Below are 21,049 nucleotides of genomic sequence, written 5' to 3' on the forward strand. Positions count from 1 at the left end.
CTTTGTCCACTACTTTCCTTAACATGTGTTTTAAAGTTTTATTAAACCTCTCCACTAACCCATCGGTCTGGGGATGGTACACAGAGGTTCTTAACTGATTTTAAACTGGTGGCATAACTCTTTCATGATTTTTGACATAAATGGGGTACCTTGGTCAGTCAGGATCTCCTTAGGTATTCCCAACCTGCTAAAGACATGGACTAATTCTCTAGCATTGGTCTTGGTTGACATATTGCATAATGGTATCACGTCCAGGTACCTGGTAGTGTAATCCATTATCACCAGAATATATTGATGGCCCCGGGCAGATTTCATTAATGGCCTGACCAAATCCATAGCTATTCTTTCAAACGGAACCTCAATAATGGGTAACTGAACCAGGGGACTTTTGAAATGTGGCCTTGGAGCATGATACTGACATTCGGGGCAGGATGCACAATAGTCAGATACCTCTTTATGGACCCCGGGCCAGAAAAACCTCTGCTTAATTCGCTCAGTGGTTTTCTCTACCCCTAGGTGGCCTGCCCTTATATGACCATGGACCAGATCTAACACTGTTTTTCTGTAAGCTATGGGAACTATTAATTGTTCCACAATATCTTCCCCCTTCTTAGTCACTTGATACAACAAATCCTGACATACTGCCATGTGAGGATATGACAAAGGACTATGGGTTCTATGGGTTTACCATCGATCACCTTGACATTCTCCCTGGCTTTTTCCAGAGTAGGGTCATTTAACTGCTCCACGACAAAAAGACCTCTCTTCTGACCTCTAAATCAGGCAGACAATCAACTGGCTCAATAACACTTCCCACCTCAATGGGAGGCACATGACTTGGCGAGCCACCATCACGCTCCGCATTCACCAATCATACTAGAAAAAGGGAACATCTCTGCCTCTGAAGAAACTTCCTCTGCTACTACACCAGTAACCTTCTCAAACAAGTCAGGGTGATTTAACTCTGTGCAAAATCAGCTTTCCCACAACTTCCAGAAGTGAGCAAAGTCTCTCCCCAATATTGCTTCATACATTAAGCCATGTACCAAACCCACAGAGACTATCGCGGAACCACATGGTGTCTCGATGTTCACTTCAGCAGTAATATAATAGCGAGTGTCCCCATGTATGCAGATCACACCAACAGTTTTCCCCTTATGCTTCAAGGGGTTCACCAGTTCAGCTTTCATAAGTGTAACCAGGCTACCAGAATCTAACAGAGCCTCTACACGGTTGCCTTCTACAGTGAGCACACACATGTGCTTATCAGTCTCAGCCTGCCGGTCAGCAGTACAGGCTGGCTGTGCAAAGAAAGACCCCCTGTAGTATACATGAGTAGTATCACATTGCATAGGTTCAGAGGTAAGTTAACAATTAGCTGCAATATGGCCAAAGCCATCACATCGGAAACACTGAATCATATTATTATCTAGTCTTTTACGTGGTAGGTACCTTCCTGGCCTGGCTGGCCTGTCTCCAGGTTCCACACCCTCAGTCTTAAGTACATTCCATCGCCCAGCACCCTTCTCCCCTGGAACAGTCTTACCAGTGTTGAAGGGAGCTCGCCAGTGCATCATCGGGGCTCAGTGGGGCAGACTCAACAGCTACTCAGCCGCCACGTACCTCTCCACCAGTTCGACTAACTGGTCTGCGGACTTAGGGTCTGCAAGGCTCACCCACTTGCGCAAAGATGCAGGTAGCGATTGCAGATACCGGTCCATCACAACTCTTTCCACGATCTGTGGTCCTGTCAGCATCTCGGGCTGTAGCCATTTTGTGGTTAGATGGACAAGGTCATGCATATGTGAGCGTGGATGCTTTTCCATTTGGAACTCCCAGCGGTGGACTCATTGGGCCCAAACAAATGAGGTGACTCCCAAGCGAGTTAGGAATTCCTGTTTTAGCTTTGCATAGTCCTTGGCATTAGCCAGGCACAAACCATAGTAGACCTTTTGTGGTTCTCCAGACAGGAAGGGTGGAACAAGACTTGCCCACTGTTACTTGGGCCAACTCTCCCTTTCTGCGGTTCTCTCAAAGGCCATAATATACGCCTCCATGTCATCACTCGGGGTCATCGTCTGCAAAAAATGACTGGCGCGTATGGAGTGAGTGTGGGTTGGAGGGTCAGTGGAAGCATCTCTAGTCTGGGCTACTAGGTGTTGTACCACCTCTTTTATGGCCTAGCTGTTCTCCACTAAGGCCTGGCGGGTTTCCTTGATGGTAGCTTGTTGTTGCCTCTGTGCTTCCTCCAGGGCTAATAGTTGCACCTGGTTGGATTCCTGCAGAGCTCTGGTAGCTTCTTGCTGAACGGACGTAGCCTGAAGCAAGGCCTTTACAACGTCCTCCATGCTGTCCTTAGGGGTAGGCTGGAAGCAGAACCTGGCCTCTCGGAGCATCTGCTAATGCCATCTTCGTGGATTCCACAATTCATGCCTGTCCCTTTAAATTTTAAAGGACAAATTTTTCCTTGCTGCAACTTCAGTGTGTGCATGCCCGCATTCTCCACCAAATGTGATAAGGGTGGGGTAGGGGGTCCCTCTCATGGGGTAAATGGACACCTCCTTACACACAGCAGCCAGGAAATAGCACTCCAGTCGTGGATTTTCATACAAGCTGGTCGGCGCTACTTTTTATTGTGCGATATCAATAATCAAAGAAACAAAACATAAAATGAACCCTAGCCCGGCTGGGAACTAACTAGACAGTAAATTCCCGTACTAACAGAACACTAAATAAATCCCCATCCACAGTACCTTCTGGTTTGTAGCCAACAGTGTTTTCACAGAAGCCGACATTTCTAGTCTGCTTTATCCAACAGACTTCTCCTGGGGGTTTTAAAAGACATAAGACAGGAATCTGGGCCAGATTTAGAAGCCATTTCACACTTCTCCAGTGCTTCTATCACAATACATATTATAAACACAAACCTAAAAATACTAAACACATAGTAATTGTACATCGTATACTTCTACATAAGAATTGCTTATATTATAATAATCAATGCCTATTGATAACTTCCTGAAATCATAATACCTTCATGTACTTCTACATAAGAATTGCTTATATTATAATAATCAATGCCTATTTATATGTTCCTGAAATCATAATACCTTCATCTGACATCATTTTCAAGCTTCAGAATGAGAGATTTATTTCACATTTCAGAAACTTCTAAATATGAATTTTCATTCCATATACAAAAGTCATTATACTTTCAGGAGATAGGAACAAATTCAGTGCCACAGTAATTCATTTTTGAGGGCGCTTAAGACAAACTATTGTGTTGTGGTTTAATTTCATAAAGCGCCTACAATGTCCGGAACACAGACATAGCCCAGAACAGTAGGGGATATGTAATCAACTCAAGAGCTACAGACAGCAAGGAAGGAAAATTCTTATTGCAAAAGTAATTTCTATGAAAAGAACAAGATGTAGCAATGTGGATAAGCAGCAGAACACAGATCACACCTTTGTTATTATACATCGTACACAGTGGAAATAGCGAAGACTGAAACATAAATCATAGCCCAGGGTCTTAATTGTGTTTTAAGTTATCCGGTGTCTTATTTTTCCAATTTCTAGCTGCACAGAAAATCTATTATGCTGGATAAGTTATGTACAAAATTGAATATAATGCAATTCAAGTGTTTTGATGCATTTGTTTGGACTTGTATTCAAAATTAATATTTTTGTTTTGGTTGAACCAGGTAATATTGATGACATACTGATAACCCCCCCCTCCCTATATATTTTTACTTACATTAGTTTTGAAATCAAGTGTTTAATTGATAATTTAGCAATAAATACGTAAATGGATACTCTAAACACATAATATCCCAGCCATTAAATAACAATTAGCAGAGAATAAATTAAAAATAGAATTACATTTATGCGGTAAATGTAATTTACTGTATAACTGATACTGATACCTACTAATTGTGAGAATATACAATCATAAGCAAGTAGGTGGTCAAAAAATAAAATAGTCAATAAATCTATCTAGTACATTTGTTTTTACAAGTAAAGAAATTAACAACTTTACTTGACTGTTTTACCAGCAGTAATATATTTCATGTTATTAAAAACATTATTTAGTTATTGAACTAATAGATTGATCAGTAGAGGTGAGTGGTGGAACTGGCATTTGCAGAGGTGTAAAGTTCCAGTGAAGCAGTCTTTGATTTTCCCCTTTGCATTGCCATTCTGAGGAATTCACTGTTCACATAAAAGTGGGACAATGGTGTGCAATTCCTTCTACTGTGTGGTGTGCTTGGGATAATACTAAAAGCACTTCCATCTGTGAAATTTGCATAATGGGGCTAATATTTCTGGTAACAATTTTAAACAATTTTAGCTCATCTCCGTTCATGAGAAAGAATACTAAAATTGACAACATATAAGACTATTTTGAAATATTAAAACTAATAGTAAAGATGGTATTAGGATTCCGGCAATGTACAATATTTATTAATTTTCAGTTCTTTTGAAATGTTTTGGGTGACATTCAATAGACTTCATCCTGCAGTTGTATGCCAGGGCAATTTGAATGTTTCACTGAATCTCTAAGTGAAAATAGTACAAGCTTTGCTGGTTACAAACTTGAGCATATTAAATTCCTATACCTTTTAATGCACTCTTAGCACCTGGTACAGAGCCACACGCAAAACAGCTACATCTACAAAGCAATGCATGCTTGAAATCAGACATGGACTACAGAGCCAGCCACATAGACCACACCTAGACAACATAGACCACACCTAGACAACATAGATCACACCGTCCCAATACATCCACGTGTGGGAGCAGCTGTCATCACTATCAGCATGGATTTGCACCAGCTGTATCCAGGCTGAAAAAGATCCCTCTGAAAAAGCCAGATCTTTGCTTCTGAATAGGTTGCAATTCGGTCTATGCTAATTGTGGATGCCCCATTGCCACCAGTAACACCCATGTGGAGATCTGGCTGACTTCTGTGTGTCTCAGATCCATAAAGATGTGAATGTCCACCTCTGACACATGTGCAGTGCAAAAAATTACAGATGCTCCAACTTTGCATGTGGCTCTGAATCAAGCCTTACTATTTATTTGCCAAATTTAACTCAATGGGAAATAAAAATAAACAGGCAATGTGGTTTGTACATAAGTTTAGGCACCTTTACAGCATTAATTAATTAATTACTTAATACTAGAGATGTGCTGTTCAGTATCCAGAAATCTAAATCCACACAAATTTGGTGAATCTGGACAGAACCGAGTTCTTGGTTCTACTCTCCTGAGGAGATCCGGATAAATATGAGTTGCGGTTCTGATATTCCTGCGGTTTGCAATTCGAATTTTAAATCCAAATTTCAAGTTTTCAAGTTTTGGATTGCAAAAATTACATGATTTTAGCTGTTTTTTTAATTTTTAAATCTAGATCCAAAACCAAGACCAAAACACGAAGATGAATCCAAAACCAAAACAAGGGGATCCGCACACATCTCTAATTAATACTTTTATTAGGCCTCATAACATGATTGACTTGTTATGTCTTTAAATAAGCTAGGAAAAGGCAAATCTAGAGTTGATTAAATACCCTTTGTGCATTCTAGGATGTCGTGCCTATTATCAACAATCATTATAGTTATCTGCCTAAAGGAGTAGAAATAAAGATCATTGACTATTACAATAGCTATAAAACAAACAGACCTAAATTTTAGCTTAGAATTTCCACTCTGAGAAGCATAACTAGGAGATGGAAATTAAGAGGAACTGCTGAAGGCAAGATATGGAAGACCCAGAAATATCTGCCAGAAGTGATTGTAAGTTGCTCGGAAATGCAAAGCAGAATAGTCTATCATTAGAAGGGATATACAGCAATGCTGGGGAAGGCATCATACATAGTACATTTTATTTGAAGATGTTAATTTCTTATGTAAATGTAAACAGTGTCTTGTATACTGAAATGCTACAATACTTCAGATTCAGCTTATTTTATAGTGTGACAGTGTCCCTTATTTTCATTTTTCATGATTGCTAATCCTTATTAAACAACTGTATATCAATATCAATGCTATTCCTACAAGCAAGCTTAAATAAAGCAAACATTCTAAAGGTCTACATGAGTTCAAGTACGGGAATTATTACTTAAATACATTGCTACAATAGGGCAGCTCAATATAGATTGAATATACAGTAGCTAGGTTGCTGGAATTACTATATTGTCTCCTTTACATTTGCTCTGACAACAATATCAATGAAATAAAATGGCAATAACCGGCTTGTTTTGGCTACTGATTATAGTTTTTGTGACAGATTGATAAGACAATAGCAATACAATGAAGGCTACTCTTATTTCCTAATTATTGAATTTGACTGTATAGTATCTAAAATAAACCCAAAGTGACACTTAGTTAAGCAGTTCTAAGAGGTGCTACATGAAAAAATGACTATATTCTGAAGAAGAACCTTTTAATGTGTAATTTTCAAGAATGAATTGCTGAAGATTGCTTAGCAAGTAGATCTAAATCACTGTGCTGTCCTACAATGCTTGGCTTAGCACAAAATTGAAAATGTATATTACTTTTTCACAACACAACAGTACATAATGAGGTTTTATATGTCTCTAGCATTCCATAGACAGATTTACACCTTCTCATTAAACTCAACTTGAGAGCTTGACCTGCAATTCTGACATTAATGTTCATAAATCTTGTAATGTAATACAGGGCATCCTTCCTGGTAAACAAGACATTGGGATTCAGAGCATGAACATAATATTAAATCAAGATTCGCTTCCATTTTATTTATTTTTTTTATAGTAACAACCACCAGGGAAGTTGCAGAGCTTTTAATATTTACCTGTCACTCTTATACTAACCCTGCAATTAATGACCTTACAATTAATGCCCACTGGTCAATAACCTCTGCTAAAGCGGAAAAAGAGAGCTGATACAGTGATATAGGGCCTCATCTAGAATTACAGTAGGAGCAACTCCAGGTAAATGGTGCATCTTTAACAATGGTGCAATGCAAAGAGCATAAATGCAATTTTTTTTTCACATGGGGAAATTACTGTCTGCATTTGTATGAAGCACAAAAATTATAGGGATGCTTTAGATATGCACCTTCCACATGAATTTACTGCTAACTCTAGTTGAGGGCTTAGTACATTAGATGTGCAGGGTTGTTTATTATTACTAATTATTTCAGATGTCATTGCAAGCATAATAATTGGGATGTAAAAGATCAACATTCATAGGTAGGCTTTTGTCAAGCTGTTATCCTTCAGTGAATGCAGACGGCAAAGTTCTAATGTAAGCAGGAATACTGTATAGAGAAGATAACAGATCAATACCGGAGAGTATCATTTACACAGTAGTAATAACATCCATGTTCAGTAATCTCCACTTCCAAACCTCAGTTATTATGGGCAGAGTAATTGCAATTGAAATATATTCCATGATGGTTTGTTAAAGATGTCCTTCATACATTAAAGAATTGGTGCCAGAGTAAGAAGTCACTCATTAGGCAAAGGCTATGCAATCTAAATGAAATACACATATTAAATGGAAAGGGGTTTGTGCGAACACACTGTAGCATTGAAATCAATTGCTGTGTTTTGATATGGAGATACTGGAAAGGAGCAAGGTGAAGGTGGTAGAACTGCTGTTCACAAACAACCACTTGACACGCTCTTGGACCTACAGTAGTATACCACAATCCGTCCAGTAATTATGTTCCTGATTCTATCCAGCACAATCATCAGTATAGGGAGCTATCATGTAGCCCATGATGCAGTCTGGTAGGTTCTCATACCACATGCTCCTGACTTGGGGACTCTCTTGAAGTCAGTCAGGAGAGTTTGCATACTTTGATGAAAGTAATGTAACCCTTAGGATATGTTGTCTTTTCTCGTGTTCAGGTGTACCATATTTACTGTACATAACAACTAATCAGTCTTGTGAGAACATGTTTGAAGACATTATTTATTCAATTATTATTTTTCAAGCTTTTGGGGAAGAAAATTATACCACAAAAAGACTTACAGTATACACTACCAGCTCTTCTTTGTATATTAAATAAGTGTTTGTCAATTCACTTGTATAACGTGATACTGCTTTTGTCTTTAGCATCAACGCGCTCACCGTGATCCAGCTGCTCTTAAGTTCAGCTTTTATGAGGTCATTACAGCCAGCAGCCAAGCATCCTCCGATCTACGGTCACTCCAAAAGAAGTGCTTAATGCCAGGGTGGTACTCTACACATATACAGAAGTGGCTGGATCACTTCTCCTCTGCCCAGGTAATATATATCAGAGGAGTCATGATTACATAAACTAAACACAGAGTTTTATCATTTCACAAATGCACCACTGACTACATCAGTCTGCACTCTAAGGAGCTGAACCTGAGTTGCACAATGCTGAAACCACTTTAGCGTCTTTTGTTGCAGTTGCATCTGCAACTATATATCATACTTGGCTACTCTCCCGGAACCTGTAAGAGGCTCATGCTTTTTCAGGTAACCCCCCATACCCCTGGAAGTGTAGGCACTTCTCCCGCATCCCACCCATTTCCTAGTGGGCAAAATGGGGAGAATTTTCTCGGCGATGGGTGTTCCGCTAGTAGGGGGCGGGGCCTAATGACATGATTCTATGAGAATTGCATCATTATCCTTAACTAATTATGTGGGATTCACTGCATTTCAACACAAGGGGCATGGCTTAATGGCACAAATAGTCTGGCCCTGCCCCCCATCGCCACCCACCTGCATCTACTCTCTGGCTATCTCCCGGAGAGGAAAATATAAAAGTAGGTAAGTATGCTATATACTATTGCTAGAATAAGGCTTTCTCCTGATGTACAAGCATGTATCTGAAGATGCAAGGACTTTGACACTGTAATACTGCTTGGTGCACCATGGAAATTTGCACCAGTCCTACTATTATTAAGGGGAGAGTAATTGGGATTGAAATACATTCCATGATGGTTTGATAAAGATGTCCTTCATACATTAAAGAATTGGTGCCAGAGTAAGAAGTCACTCATGAGGCAAAGACTATGCAAACTAAATGAAATACACACTTTAAATGGAAAGTGGTTTGTGCGAACATACTGTAGCATTGAAATCAATTGCTGTGTTTTGATATGGAGATACTGGAAAGGAGCAAGGTGAAGGTGGTAGAGCTGCTGTTCACAAACAACCACTTGCCACGCTCTTGGACCTACAGTAGTACACCACAGTCCGTCCGGTAAACATGTTCCTGATTCTATCCAGCACAATCATCAGTATAGGGAGCTATCATGTAGCCCAGGGTTGGGAACCTTTTTTCTGCCGAGGGCCATATTGATATATATAATATTATTTGCGGCCCTGGTGTAGGCCATGCCCCCTCCGTGTGATGTCACATAGGGGTGGGGCCACAATCGCCGGTGATTACAGCAATGCCTGGAGCATCCTGATGATGCTCTGGTGAGCTGTAAGGGCAGTGGTATGACCATCTGAAGTGTTCTAGGGACACTCCAGGCTGCACTGCTGCATAGTTTCTGGCTGTAGAGTACCATTCTTAGCACCCTGCTAGCCAGCTGAGGCTAGCAGGAAAAAGCTCAGAGGGCCAGACCAAATGATTCCAGGGGCCTTATACGGCCCCCGGGCCTGAGGTTCCCCATCCCTGATGTAGCCCATGATGCAGTCTGGCAGGTTCTCATACCACATGCTCCTGACTTGCAGACTTTCTTGAAGTCAGTCAGGAGAGTTTGCATATTTTGCTGAAAGTAATGTAACCCTTAGGATATGTTGTCCTTTCTTGTGTTCAGGTGTACCATATTCACTGTACATAACAACTAATCAGTCATGTGAGAACATGTTTAAAGACATTATTTATTCCATTATTATTTTTCATGCTTTTGGGGAAGAAAATCATACCACAAAAAGATTTTTCATCTGAGTATGGCCTCCAAACTGACCGATTAAGCATCTGTGTATGGAACCACTTCAGTGACACGTCCGCGACACTCCCATAACATATCTGTGCATTCCAGTGGCGGCTCCAGAAGTGGGGCTTCAGTACAGTCCAAAATTCAAATAGGAGAGCCACACCAACTGCCATTTCAAATGCTGCCAAACATAGATGGCTGGGACTCACTGGCAGTTGGCATCCCCTATTTGAATTTTGGACTGCGCTGCAGTCCCACCTCTGGAGCCACCACTGATGCATTCACTTACTGTAACCGCTCTGCGGCCTGTGACTTTTTGCCATGCCAAGTTCCATTGTGATTCATCTGTAACTTTGTAAAACTAATTCCTGTGCAGCCTGGCATCTCTGGTACAGATTGAGTGATGTTTCACTACACTGCATTGCGCGGTTCACTCATGCCACATGGCATATTGAGGCTAGGTTATGAAGACACATCTGTATAAAAGGTATACCATTTGCATAAACTTGCAGACAGGCAAATTGGTCCCCGTGGGGAAATGACACAGACCGTCATGGTGTGCTTTTTTCAAGAGAGTTGAATACCAAGCAGAGATTTCCATGCATTTTCTTGTTTTTTTTGTCCATTCCTTTGTTGTCCGGCACCATACTATGTTGAATCGTTATTAATGATTCAAGAAAAATGTAATTGGATGTTAAAATAAATTTGACCTATCTAAATTACCAACTACTGTTTTCCAGTGCCTTTTGTTAAGATAAGTCTTAAAGTTAGACTGTGGAAGTCCACCTCCTGCAGATCACATAGTCCTGCCCACAGCAGCCAACACCTGTAAGGGAGAGACTTCCTTCTGATTGCACTCGCTCCCTGCTCTCACTTACCCACCTCCTTGGTGTCCTGTGAGTGCATGCTGCAGCTGCTGTGGGGCTCCCAGTGCCCCCTGTACAGTGCCTTGCGCCGCCGCACATACTAATTTTTTCATATATTTTATGAGGATACATGACCATGTCTCCCAAGATTGTCTACACCCTCATCAGATTCAGCACATGCAGGAGCAGCTGGCCGCCTTAACGGGGCAACTTTTGCAAGCTTTAGGTGTCTTTTTCTTCAGTCCCACAGTTGTCTGCCTCTTTGATGCTGTCTGTCATTTGTCTGGTGTTTTTGACAATTGGGATGGTATCTATGAAAGTGACAGTTAAGCTTTGATTGATTCAACATATGTTTTATCCTGCAGGGAGGTCTGTTAATGATTCTGTTTCTTTTGAATTGTGATGAGTTCATTATCAATCTTTTGATGAGGCCCGTAATATTATCTGTGCTCTTGGCCCTGATGCTCTGTGGCTAAGATTGTTGAGTCTGCTTTATGACTTTTGCTCCTCTATCAGGACCATTTGCTTGGCTGTAGATTATATGTAGAGTATTTAATTGACAAATGTTTGCCAATGGGCTGCTCTATATGGTGTGCTTTCTTTCAGTGCTTTAGCACTTTTTTGCATTGGTGTGTGGTGAATGGTATGCTGGAAATCACTACCTTGATGATTCCTTTGTATTGGGTTGGCATGCCCCTTTCTCAAAGAATGGGGTTCCGATAGCTCACAACAAGAGGGACCAGTGTCGTGTCTTCCTTACTTGAGTAACGAGATTAGGATGTGGTCGTCTAGCCCACAACAAGATGCAGAAGTTGTGGGCTGTCACCAAGATTAGCCTAGCAGCCAGAAAATTGACTCTGCAATCGGTGCAGTCAATGCTTGGTATGTTAAATTTTGCCAGAAGTGTTATTCCTATGGGCACGGATTTTTAAAGAGATCTTCGTATTTTTTCCGTATTCCTTTCCAGTTTCATTGATGTACTTATATGGCCATCCCCAATAGGTACCATAGCGGATTTGTAGCTGTTTATGGACGCCGCAGGGATACTCTGATTTTATAGCTTACCTCGGTGGGTCTTGGTACGTAACTCCTTGGTCTGTGGAATGGTTAAAGAAGATTTAACCAGGAATTTACTCCTGCATGAACTTTTCTGATTGCATGGCATTTGAACTTTGAGGGGAGCAATTAAGTGATTATAGCACAGTTACTTGGTGCTTCCTCGTTGTCGGGGGGTTCATTTGATTGCTAGGCTAGTTTTGCTATGTTTGGTTTAATATATCAATCTCTAGGCCAAGCTGCTTCCATGGCGTGCATACAGGAGCAGTTGGCCCCGTTGATGGGAAATGATTGCTAGCTTTGGTGTGTCTTTTTCCTCTGTCCCACAATTGCTTGCTTCTTCATTGTTCTCAGCATATAAGTCATTCTTTGGTTTATATATATAATCCTCACAATCCCACTGGTCACCATGCCTTGAAAAATACCCACTAATAGGTTGAAACCCATTGGTGGTGAAGGTGGTACACAGGAGGCAGAGGCACAGTGGAGAAGGACTTATATGCATTGAGACTTATTCGCTCCATGTCCTTGATTAGATTTCTGGAGACCCCCCTGGTCCAGTGATCAAGGGGTCCCATTGTTACCTACTTGGTATGTCTTCTTGAAAATTCCTTTTATGCTATTTATCCCTAAAGTTTAGGGTAACTATTATTGTGATTCTGGGTCAATTAGCGCATTTCCCTTTGTATAAGGGTCATTTTATGCTATTTACTTTAAACTAAATGTTCAAACCTTTTGACAAATTCTATTAAGAATTCTTCCCTTTGAAGGGTAATGTTTGTCATTATAGGTAACAGATATTGATATCCTACTTTATATTTTTAGTACCTCTATATTTACACTACATATAGTGTTGGCCATCCCTATACCCCAACCTTTTCTGTCTGTATAATTTCACCTTAACTTGTGCAGATTGATGGAACTTACAAGTCAATATTTCAGTTTAATTAAATTAATTACAATTTTAGAGCAGCTTCTACGAGGTCCATCTGGGTGTGTAGTCTGCTCAGGAGTTCAAATGGAAACAAATGCATGGCAGTAAGGTTCCTACTTGTCTTGGAACCCTGTAAATGAGTGAGGTAATACTGCAATGAAATTGGTTCATAAGGGGAGATGTATCAAACCTTTGATAGAGATGAAATGGCGATATTGCCCATAGCAACCTAGCAGTTTCTAGCTGTCATTTATCTACTGTACCACCATCTGACTGGATGCTATAAGCAACTTCTTCACTTTATCTGTCTCGAAGGTTTGATACATTTCCCCCTTGTGGTGTTTCCATCTTAAGCCCTGAGTAGAGTACATACCCATACGAACAGTGTTTGCGATAGCTGCTGTATAATAAAAATGTTACATTATGATTTCAGCATCGGACAAAACCTGACATTGGAAACCAGGCTCACAGAAATGAAAACCTCACTGCCAAAGATGAGAAAAAATACCTCCAAAGATATTGCCAATTTTTTACTGATTTGTCAACTATTTTAAGCCATGCACGAACCTCCTGACCCTTGGGCGCCTTTACTCTCTACATGTCTAAGAAACTGTAGAACAGTTATGTAATTTGGACAGATGTTAACAGCGACTTATGCAAAATGCCTATCAATGAAACAGTACATCAGAATACAAACATAATTATACACAATCTAATGTAGGTACTGAAACATATTTCTATAATTTCTATACTGAATCATGCTACCTACAATATGTCTGTAATTTCCTATTATGTTGTCAAAAGAAAATATAATTATTATTATTATCTTTATAAATCACATTTACTTTGCGCGTTCTAATTTTACCACAGAATTACCTCTATTTTTATATTGTGAGACAATTCTATTATTATAGCGTGATTACTACTGTAGATATGCATTGTGATAAAATACATGCCGTGTGTCATCATAATTAATGTGGTCTATAGCAAATGACAAAGACAGAATTATAACTTGTTCAGAAGTCTATATTTTCTCCAGATGTTGTCATTCCAGTCTATAACAATATCTCTTCATGCTCTGAAATCTGTAAATATGAAATGCTCAGATAGGCACGGTGTCTTCCATTACTAAGAAATTTATAGAGATTTCACAGTAATAAGGTAAAAGGCATAAAAATATCTAGCACTTGTCAGAGGAATGTCAGAAACAGCACTGGGAGGCAATACATCATCCTCATTGTTAGACACTTTGGAGGACAGATGGTAAAGTCAACAAGACATTTTTATCCTGTGCTGGCATATCTGTCTAATCACTTAGGTGATACTTTCATGCGAGGCGCACCATGCTGCCTGTCACTACCAACAATTTTAATATATTCAAAAAAACTTGCTAAACAATGTTTGTTTATATATGTAAACTGCAGACTTGGCGACTGTTTGATGTGCTCAAATCCTAGTTTGTATGCTCAATTTAAGTGTAACAGTGAGTTCCATGCATTTGTTATTTAATGGGTATTAAATATGTTTATTCGACAGATAGATTGCACTTTGTGGGGCAAACTGTCATACCAGCCTAAGTGCTGAGATCACTATTGACTATGATTAAGGCACTAGGAGAATTTTAAATTAGAAACTAGAAACCCCTGTAAACCAGTAACAAAATCCATTGCTAAATTAAAATGTATGAAGTTTTGCACCATGTCAACATTGTGATTGTCGTCATTTTTTACCTGTCAACATTTTGTACCATATCGACAGTTTGGTTGTCAACATTTTGTACCTGATGACAATGTGATTGTTGGCATTTCGACTGTGTTGACATTTTCAATGTGGGCATAACAGTGTCGACATTTATACTGTCGACATTTCCGTTGTCGACATTGCGACCGCATACCACTAAAATAACTACAGAATCTGATTGGTTGCTGCTGACTACAATAGTTTTTCATGAGAGCAATTTAATATAACAGAAAGACATGCTTCAAAATAACTGTTTATCTGTTTGGGCAGCACAGACGGTGTAATGGTTAGCATTACTGCCTCACAGCACTGAGGTTGTGGGTTCAATTCCCACCACGGCCATAACTGTGTGGAGTTTGTATATTCTCCCTGTGCTTGCGTGGGTTTCCTCCGAGTACTCCGGGTTCCTCCCACACTCCAAAAATATACTGGTAAGTTAATTGGCTCCCAACAAAAATTAACCCTAGTGTGTGTGTGTGCATGTGATTTGGAACATAGATTGTAAGCTCCACTGGGGCAGGGATGGATGTGAATGGCCAAATATTCTCTGTAAAAGCGCTGCGGAATATGTGTGCGCTATATAAATAACTGGTAATAAATAAATAAATAACTGTATAAGTCCACATTAAATAAATAAATGAATCCTTAGGATACATAAAACATAATTTACTGCAGCAAACTTTCATTGCAGGACATTTCCATGTTTGTTTTGCAGTTGCTTATTGTTGATGGACAACAATTACGAACAGACCCGGCTAATGTGATGGATGAAGTGCAGAAGTTTTTAGGAGTTTCTCCTCATTACAATTATTCTGAAGCACTAACGTGAGTATATTTAAAAAGAGGGTTAAGACTAGACAATGGCTAGAAATTGAGATTAGCATTATTATGTGACATGAAGATTGTTCTGTTGTTATGGGTAGATCGATAGATAGATAGATAGATAGATAGATAGATAGATAGATAGATAGATAGATAGATAGATAGATAGATAGATAGATAGATAGATAGATGTCCATTCAAAGTTCTGTCTAAATGAACGGAAGCACATAGTACAATTCCCAACTATGACAAAGCAACATTGAAGCCTATGAAATGGCCCACTAACTAGTGATAAATGGTAACTATGAGCACTCTTGCTGTATCCTCTGCAGTCAATCACTGTTTTGTATCTAGGTACCAGGAAAAGGGAGCAGGGATTAAAAAAAATCACTCATAGTGGTTTGGGAGTGTACATTTTGTTAAATGCACACACAAAACTTGCAGTTGGACCACATAACCAGTTATATAACACAAAATCTGTTTTATAAATAGAATATTATACAATAATTAACAAACACGCATTCAAATTTTGCAGCTGTAAATTTTATTTTTTTTATTAAAATCTATTTTAGTCTTTTTTATTCAAAATGTATTATATTCTTTTTTAACACAAAATTAATTTTACTTACATAATATCTGGTATAAAATGTATGAAGATGATGCCAATTGAAAACTAAAATTGATTAGTAGTTATTTAGAAAATTAATTTAAAAAAATACTGTTTTGGCTGTATTTTAAATATATTATTCCAGATGTCTGTGCCACAGTGAATATTCTCCAGAGTTCTCCCCATTTCCCCTTTGTCTGATTTTCTGCTGCAAAAATCATTTTGTGACACAAAATGGATTCTGTGAATCAAAGATGATTTTGTAACCCACAAACTAGTTTTGTGGATCAGAATACATTGAGTACTATTGTGACAATACCTTATGCATACAGATTTATATTATGTTACAAAATTAATGTGTAATAGAGAGTGCAATGAAGTTGTGTTTTCCATTGCCATTAAACAACCTCAGGGTCACTCTCGGTTTGCCATGTTGGGGCACATCCTTATCACATGTGCCCCAACATGGCACTTTTGCCCTTCTAGACTCCTTCGTACTTATACCCTGCTATTCCCTTTCATCACTGAGGCAGGGTTATCAAGAACTCTGCCAGATCTATACAATAGGGGCATTTTCACATGTGGGGGCTTTGCAAAACTAAATCTAATTTTTTCATGGCTATGCAAAACCTTGCACTGGTGCATCTACTGTACAGTAAACAGACTATTTGCAGCTTAATATCTCATGTAATCTCATTTCTAATTCTTACTAAATGTTGTTTGCTGAATTAATGTCATTTTCTACCTATTATGGTACAATAAACGTTTTAAATATCGTTTTTTAGAATCTAGCATGGGAAGATTAATTTATTGATCATCTGTTGATGAGTCATTTTTATAAATGTCAACAATTCCATATGTTTGGGGATAACCAACTGCAACATTTGTTTCCAACTGTTCTCAACTAATAGAATATACTGTAGGCAAAAAGGGTGAATTGCAAGTCAGTTTCATTGATTTGCTCATCCCCACTGGTAATAAATATGGAAGTAAGACTGGCAGTGTTCTAGTACTATAATGTGTATCAGCTATGCTGCAAGATAAAGTACATACTGTACATTAATGTCTGTAACTTAGGCTCAACTGTATTTTAAAGCATTTACCTTTAAAAAAACAAACTCTGTCTCATTTCTCACATTTCGTTCTCCCTTACTGAATGTTGAAGCCAGGGTGCTCTCAGTTTCACCACAAACCATCAGCCACCCAATCCACTGTTGTCCAGCAAAGGGTTTCTACACTGATATACATTGTCAGAGGAATACTTCAAATAACCAAATATTAATTATTTAATAGCTTAGTCGCAGGGACCACCATCACTGATGTGTCGGCCCTGTTTTCTGGGAGTCCTGACCGATATTGCATCCTCGGATGCAGGCATCAGATTTGAGATGCCAGCAGGATACGTTTTTTTCCTTCATATACCTCCTGCAGGCATTAACATATTTTTGCGCAGCAGCTGCATCCAAAGACGCAGCTCCTGTGCAAAAGCATCCATCTCTGAATCATTGTGTATTGCATTTGAATAATAGTTGTCACCTCATAAATGATTCATTATGATGCACTGATGCTGAGAGACCCATTTGCTAAATTAATAGAATACCAAATAATCCCAAAACTAAACACACTATGGGGATGTAGGTGGTATAAGAAAATAAACAACACTATCCAAAATCCCTCTGCAGTCACGTCATGGATGAATATAGTGACCATATAAATCATATAGATGACCTGCTCACCCTTCTGCCGATTATCTCCTCCCCTCTCTGCCCGGGTGCATACTTACCCTCCAGTAAGTCCTCCGCTCCTGCTAAGGTCTTTCCCATCTCTCTAGAAATGTGAGCTCTTGGCGGTATGGGACGTGCCCCGGCTCCAACTGTGCATGTTTGTAGGAGACAGGGCAGACCTTAGTATTATAATATACATAACTGAGATCTCATGATTATAGTTGAAGGCTTGTTTGCCTTGCAACTATAAATCATGAGGTCCCAGTTATGTATATTATAATACTAAGGTCTGGTAAGATATGATAAAGATATGTTCTGTTGCAGAGTTGATGCACTGTGCATTTGTATAAGTTGCATCCATATTTAGGTTTGACTTATCTTGCAATTGTGATTTCTTGTGCCATAACGCTTAGAGAGTTAGAGAATGCAAGTTAAATACATCTCTCTGATATGCATCTTAATTTTAGTAATACACTTTAAAACATTCATTACGAAGTGTAAACTGCACATACGGAATTCATATACTGTATATACTTCTAGTCAAAAGATTTAGAACACCCCCATTTTCCAGTTTTTATTGAATTGTAAGCAATTCAACTACTAGAGGTTAAAAAAAAGATCTAGTTCACAAAAACGGAAAAATAATGTAATTAGATCGTTATAAAAAATTGCCTTTTTCAGGGAACAAGTAATGAGTTAAGAACTTACAGCTATTCTGCAGCAATGAAAAAGAGGCTTGTCTGGGCCATGAAGAACCGCTAGTAGACTGCTGAGGACTGGAAGAAAGTCTGAGGGACCAATACATCAATATTTTAAATATTTGGTTAGTCACACAGGGTTTTTGTATGCTGTCGAGTAGGTGAAAGGATGGCTCCTCAGTTTGTGAGGTTTATTTACTAAGCGACAGCCACTGCTTTAAAAGAGTAATGTTTTAACTGGAAAAACACCCCATTTAGCAGTAAATAAACGCCTGTCATACAAACTGTCTAACATGCACAAGGAAAATAATGATGCTTTGTGACTTCAAGGTCAAATCATGTTTCTATTTTAGGTTCGATTCACATAAAGGATTTTGGTGTCAGTTATTGGAAGAGGGCAAAACAAAATGTCTGGGGAAAAGCAAAGGTAGAAAATATCCCCCAATGGATTCAGAGGTAATTTTTTTCTGTTGAACAGTATTCTACATATTATATTTTTCATTAGTATTCTGATACTTTATTAACCAAGACCATTCATGTAAGTAATATACATCTACAAATGCTTATAGACAGTATTGAAGATGTGCAATAGGCAGGGCTGTCTTAACAGCAGTGTGGGCCCTGGGCAAAGCAATGCACTGGGGGCCCTACCCACCCATTCATGGGAAAAAAATTTAAAAAGTAAATAAAATGAAACCCCCTGCATGCCCATCAGACCTCCCACACATGCAGAGAGACTGGTTTGAAACCAGCGGATGAAGTGAAACTGGGACTGAGGTGAGTACTCGTCACGGGTGGGGAGGTTAGATCAGAATACAGTGCACCGGTGGCCGGCTTATCAAAATGTCACAAATTTACCAACTGGCCGCAGTTGCATGGGTTGACGGGCCCCTACAAGCTTCGGGCCCTTGGGCAACTGCCCAACAAGCCCAATGGAAGAGATGGCCCTGGCAATAGGACACACTTTTTACCTGCTGAAGTGCTTCAAATGCAATTCGATTGGAGCAAAGTCTGCCTTGCTGCTTAGCTGTCATGTTGGAATAAATGTTTGCGCATAATTAGAGAAGAGAGAGAGAGAGAGAGAGAGAGAGAGAGGGGTATATTTACTAAGGTGTGGGTTTTTAGAAGTAGCTTTCTTGCCCATAGCAACCAATCAGATTCTACTTAACATTTATCTAGCACCTTCTAGAAGGTAATAGCTAGAATCTGATTGGTTGCTATGGGCAACAAATCCATTTCTAAAAACCCGCACCTTAGTAAATATACTCCAGAGAGAGATGAATTCACCACAATAAATTTATCCTCTACAATGTATTTCAATTGTAAAGGTCTGTATTTAAGTGTTTCTTCACTAAGCGTTGGTTTCTAACATCCAGCGTTTTCCATCGTATTTACACCCAAAATTTAAAAAGGCAATGCTTTTATTAGTGATGTTTAGCTAGTTGAATCATTGCCATTTTAAATTTCGGACATAATCACGATGGAAAGCGTCAGGTTTTAGAACCAACGCTTAATAAATAATGGGTCCATGTACTAAACCTTGGAGAGAGATAAAGTGTATGGAGATAAAGTACTAACCAAACAGCTTCTAACTGTCATTTTTAAAACACAGCCTTTAAATTGACATTTAAGAGCTGATTGGTTGGTACTTTATCTCCGTCCACTTTATCTCTCTCCAAGGCTTAGTACATAGATCCCTAAATCCCTAAGTGTCATTTGGAATAAATTAAATGTGCCATACAGTACATCAGACAAAATACAAAAATGTATCTAAAAAAAAAAGTGTTCCATCTCCATTTACCTGTTTAACGTCCGGCAACCTAAAGTGTCATTTTAAATTTCTTACCTTCTGTTGTAAACCACAGGGGAAATGTAATAGCCTTACACTTGCAAACATCGGCGAGATTCCAACAAGTCTGCCCGATGTCTAAAGTCGCTGCCTTTTAAATGATTGAACCTTTAAAACATCAGGCAGACTTGACAAAATCTCGTCGATGCCTGCAAGTCACAGGCTATTACATTTGCCCCATATGTTTTTTCCTTAACATGGGTCTTGCCATATGTTACAAATAGCCCTAACAGCACAATCACAGGCAGCATTTATTTTTGCATAATATAGATGATCATTTCAGATTACCAGTGTTCAAATAGTAAATAGTGTGCACATTTTACAGAAAAATAAAAAGTTTTAGAGATATAAAAGCACAGTAAATAATATGAATTGAAACCAGCAGTTTAAATAAAAAAACATAAATAAACTTAATTCAGTATACAATCTGCAAGTATTATTATCCTAGCCTATGTTAAATGGAAACAAATTGTTAACTTTTCACAGAAATAAAATATAAACTTTACAAAGAAGTATCTCTAGTGATACATCGACAAAGACAAATGTTGCTTTTGTAAAATTTCACACTGGCAGAGACACACTGTAAATTTGCCAATAAGAGCCAGCAGCTGTATAGTTATCACTTGTAATGGAAATTCTCGATTGTATTTTCACCTTATCTAGATTTTTAAAACTGGTGGTAGATCTATTATCGCCACCGAAATCACTGGGGACTACATTCAGAATAGAAACATGCTATATATGGACATCATATCCAACCAGTCCCCCAGCTCTCCACCTCCTCCTTTCCCAGATCACCCCTCCCAATCAACTTTACCAACTCTAGCATCCTTCTCC

General features: G+C 39.0%; 1 protein-coding gene across 1 annotated transcript in view; it reads left to right on the forward strand.

The window, feature by feature from the left end:
- The window catches only part of LOC148538795 (bifunctional heparan sulfate N-deacetylase/N-sulfotransferase 3-like), a 298,794-nt gene that overhangs the window by 267,664 nt on the left and 10,081 nt on the right, over positions 1-21,049 (forward strand). The window contains exons 11-13 of the mRNA XM_088452217.1: positions 8,112-8,282; positions 15,228-15,337; positions 18,717-18,819. Coding sequence (XP_088308343.1) covers positions 8,112-8,282; positions 15,228-15,337; positions 18,717-18,819 — 384 coding nt within the window. The remainder of the gene's footprint in view (positions 1-8,111; positions 8,283-15,227; positions 15,338-18,716; positions 18,820-21,049) is intronic.

Source organism: Taudactylus pleione, unplaced genomic scaffold (genome assembly GCF_031769625.1).
Source record: "Taudactylus pleione unplaced genomic scaffold, aTauple2 ptg000036l, whole genome shotgun sequence".
NCBI lineage: Eukaryota > Metazoa > Chordata > Amphibia > Anura > Myobatrachidae > Taudactylus > Taudactylus pleione.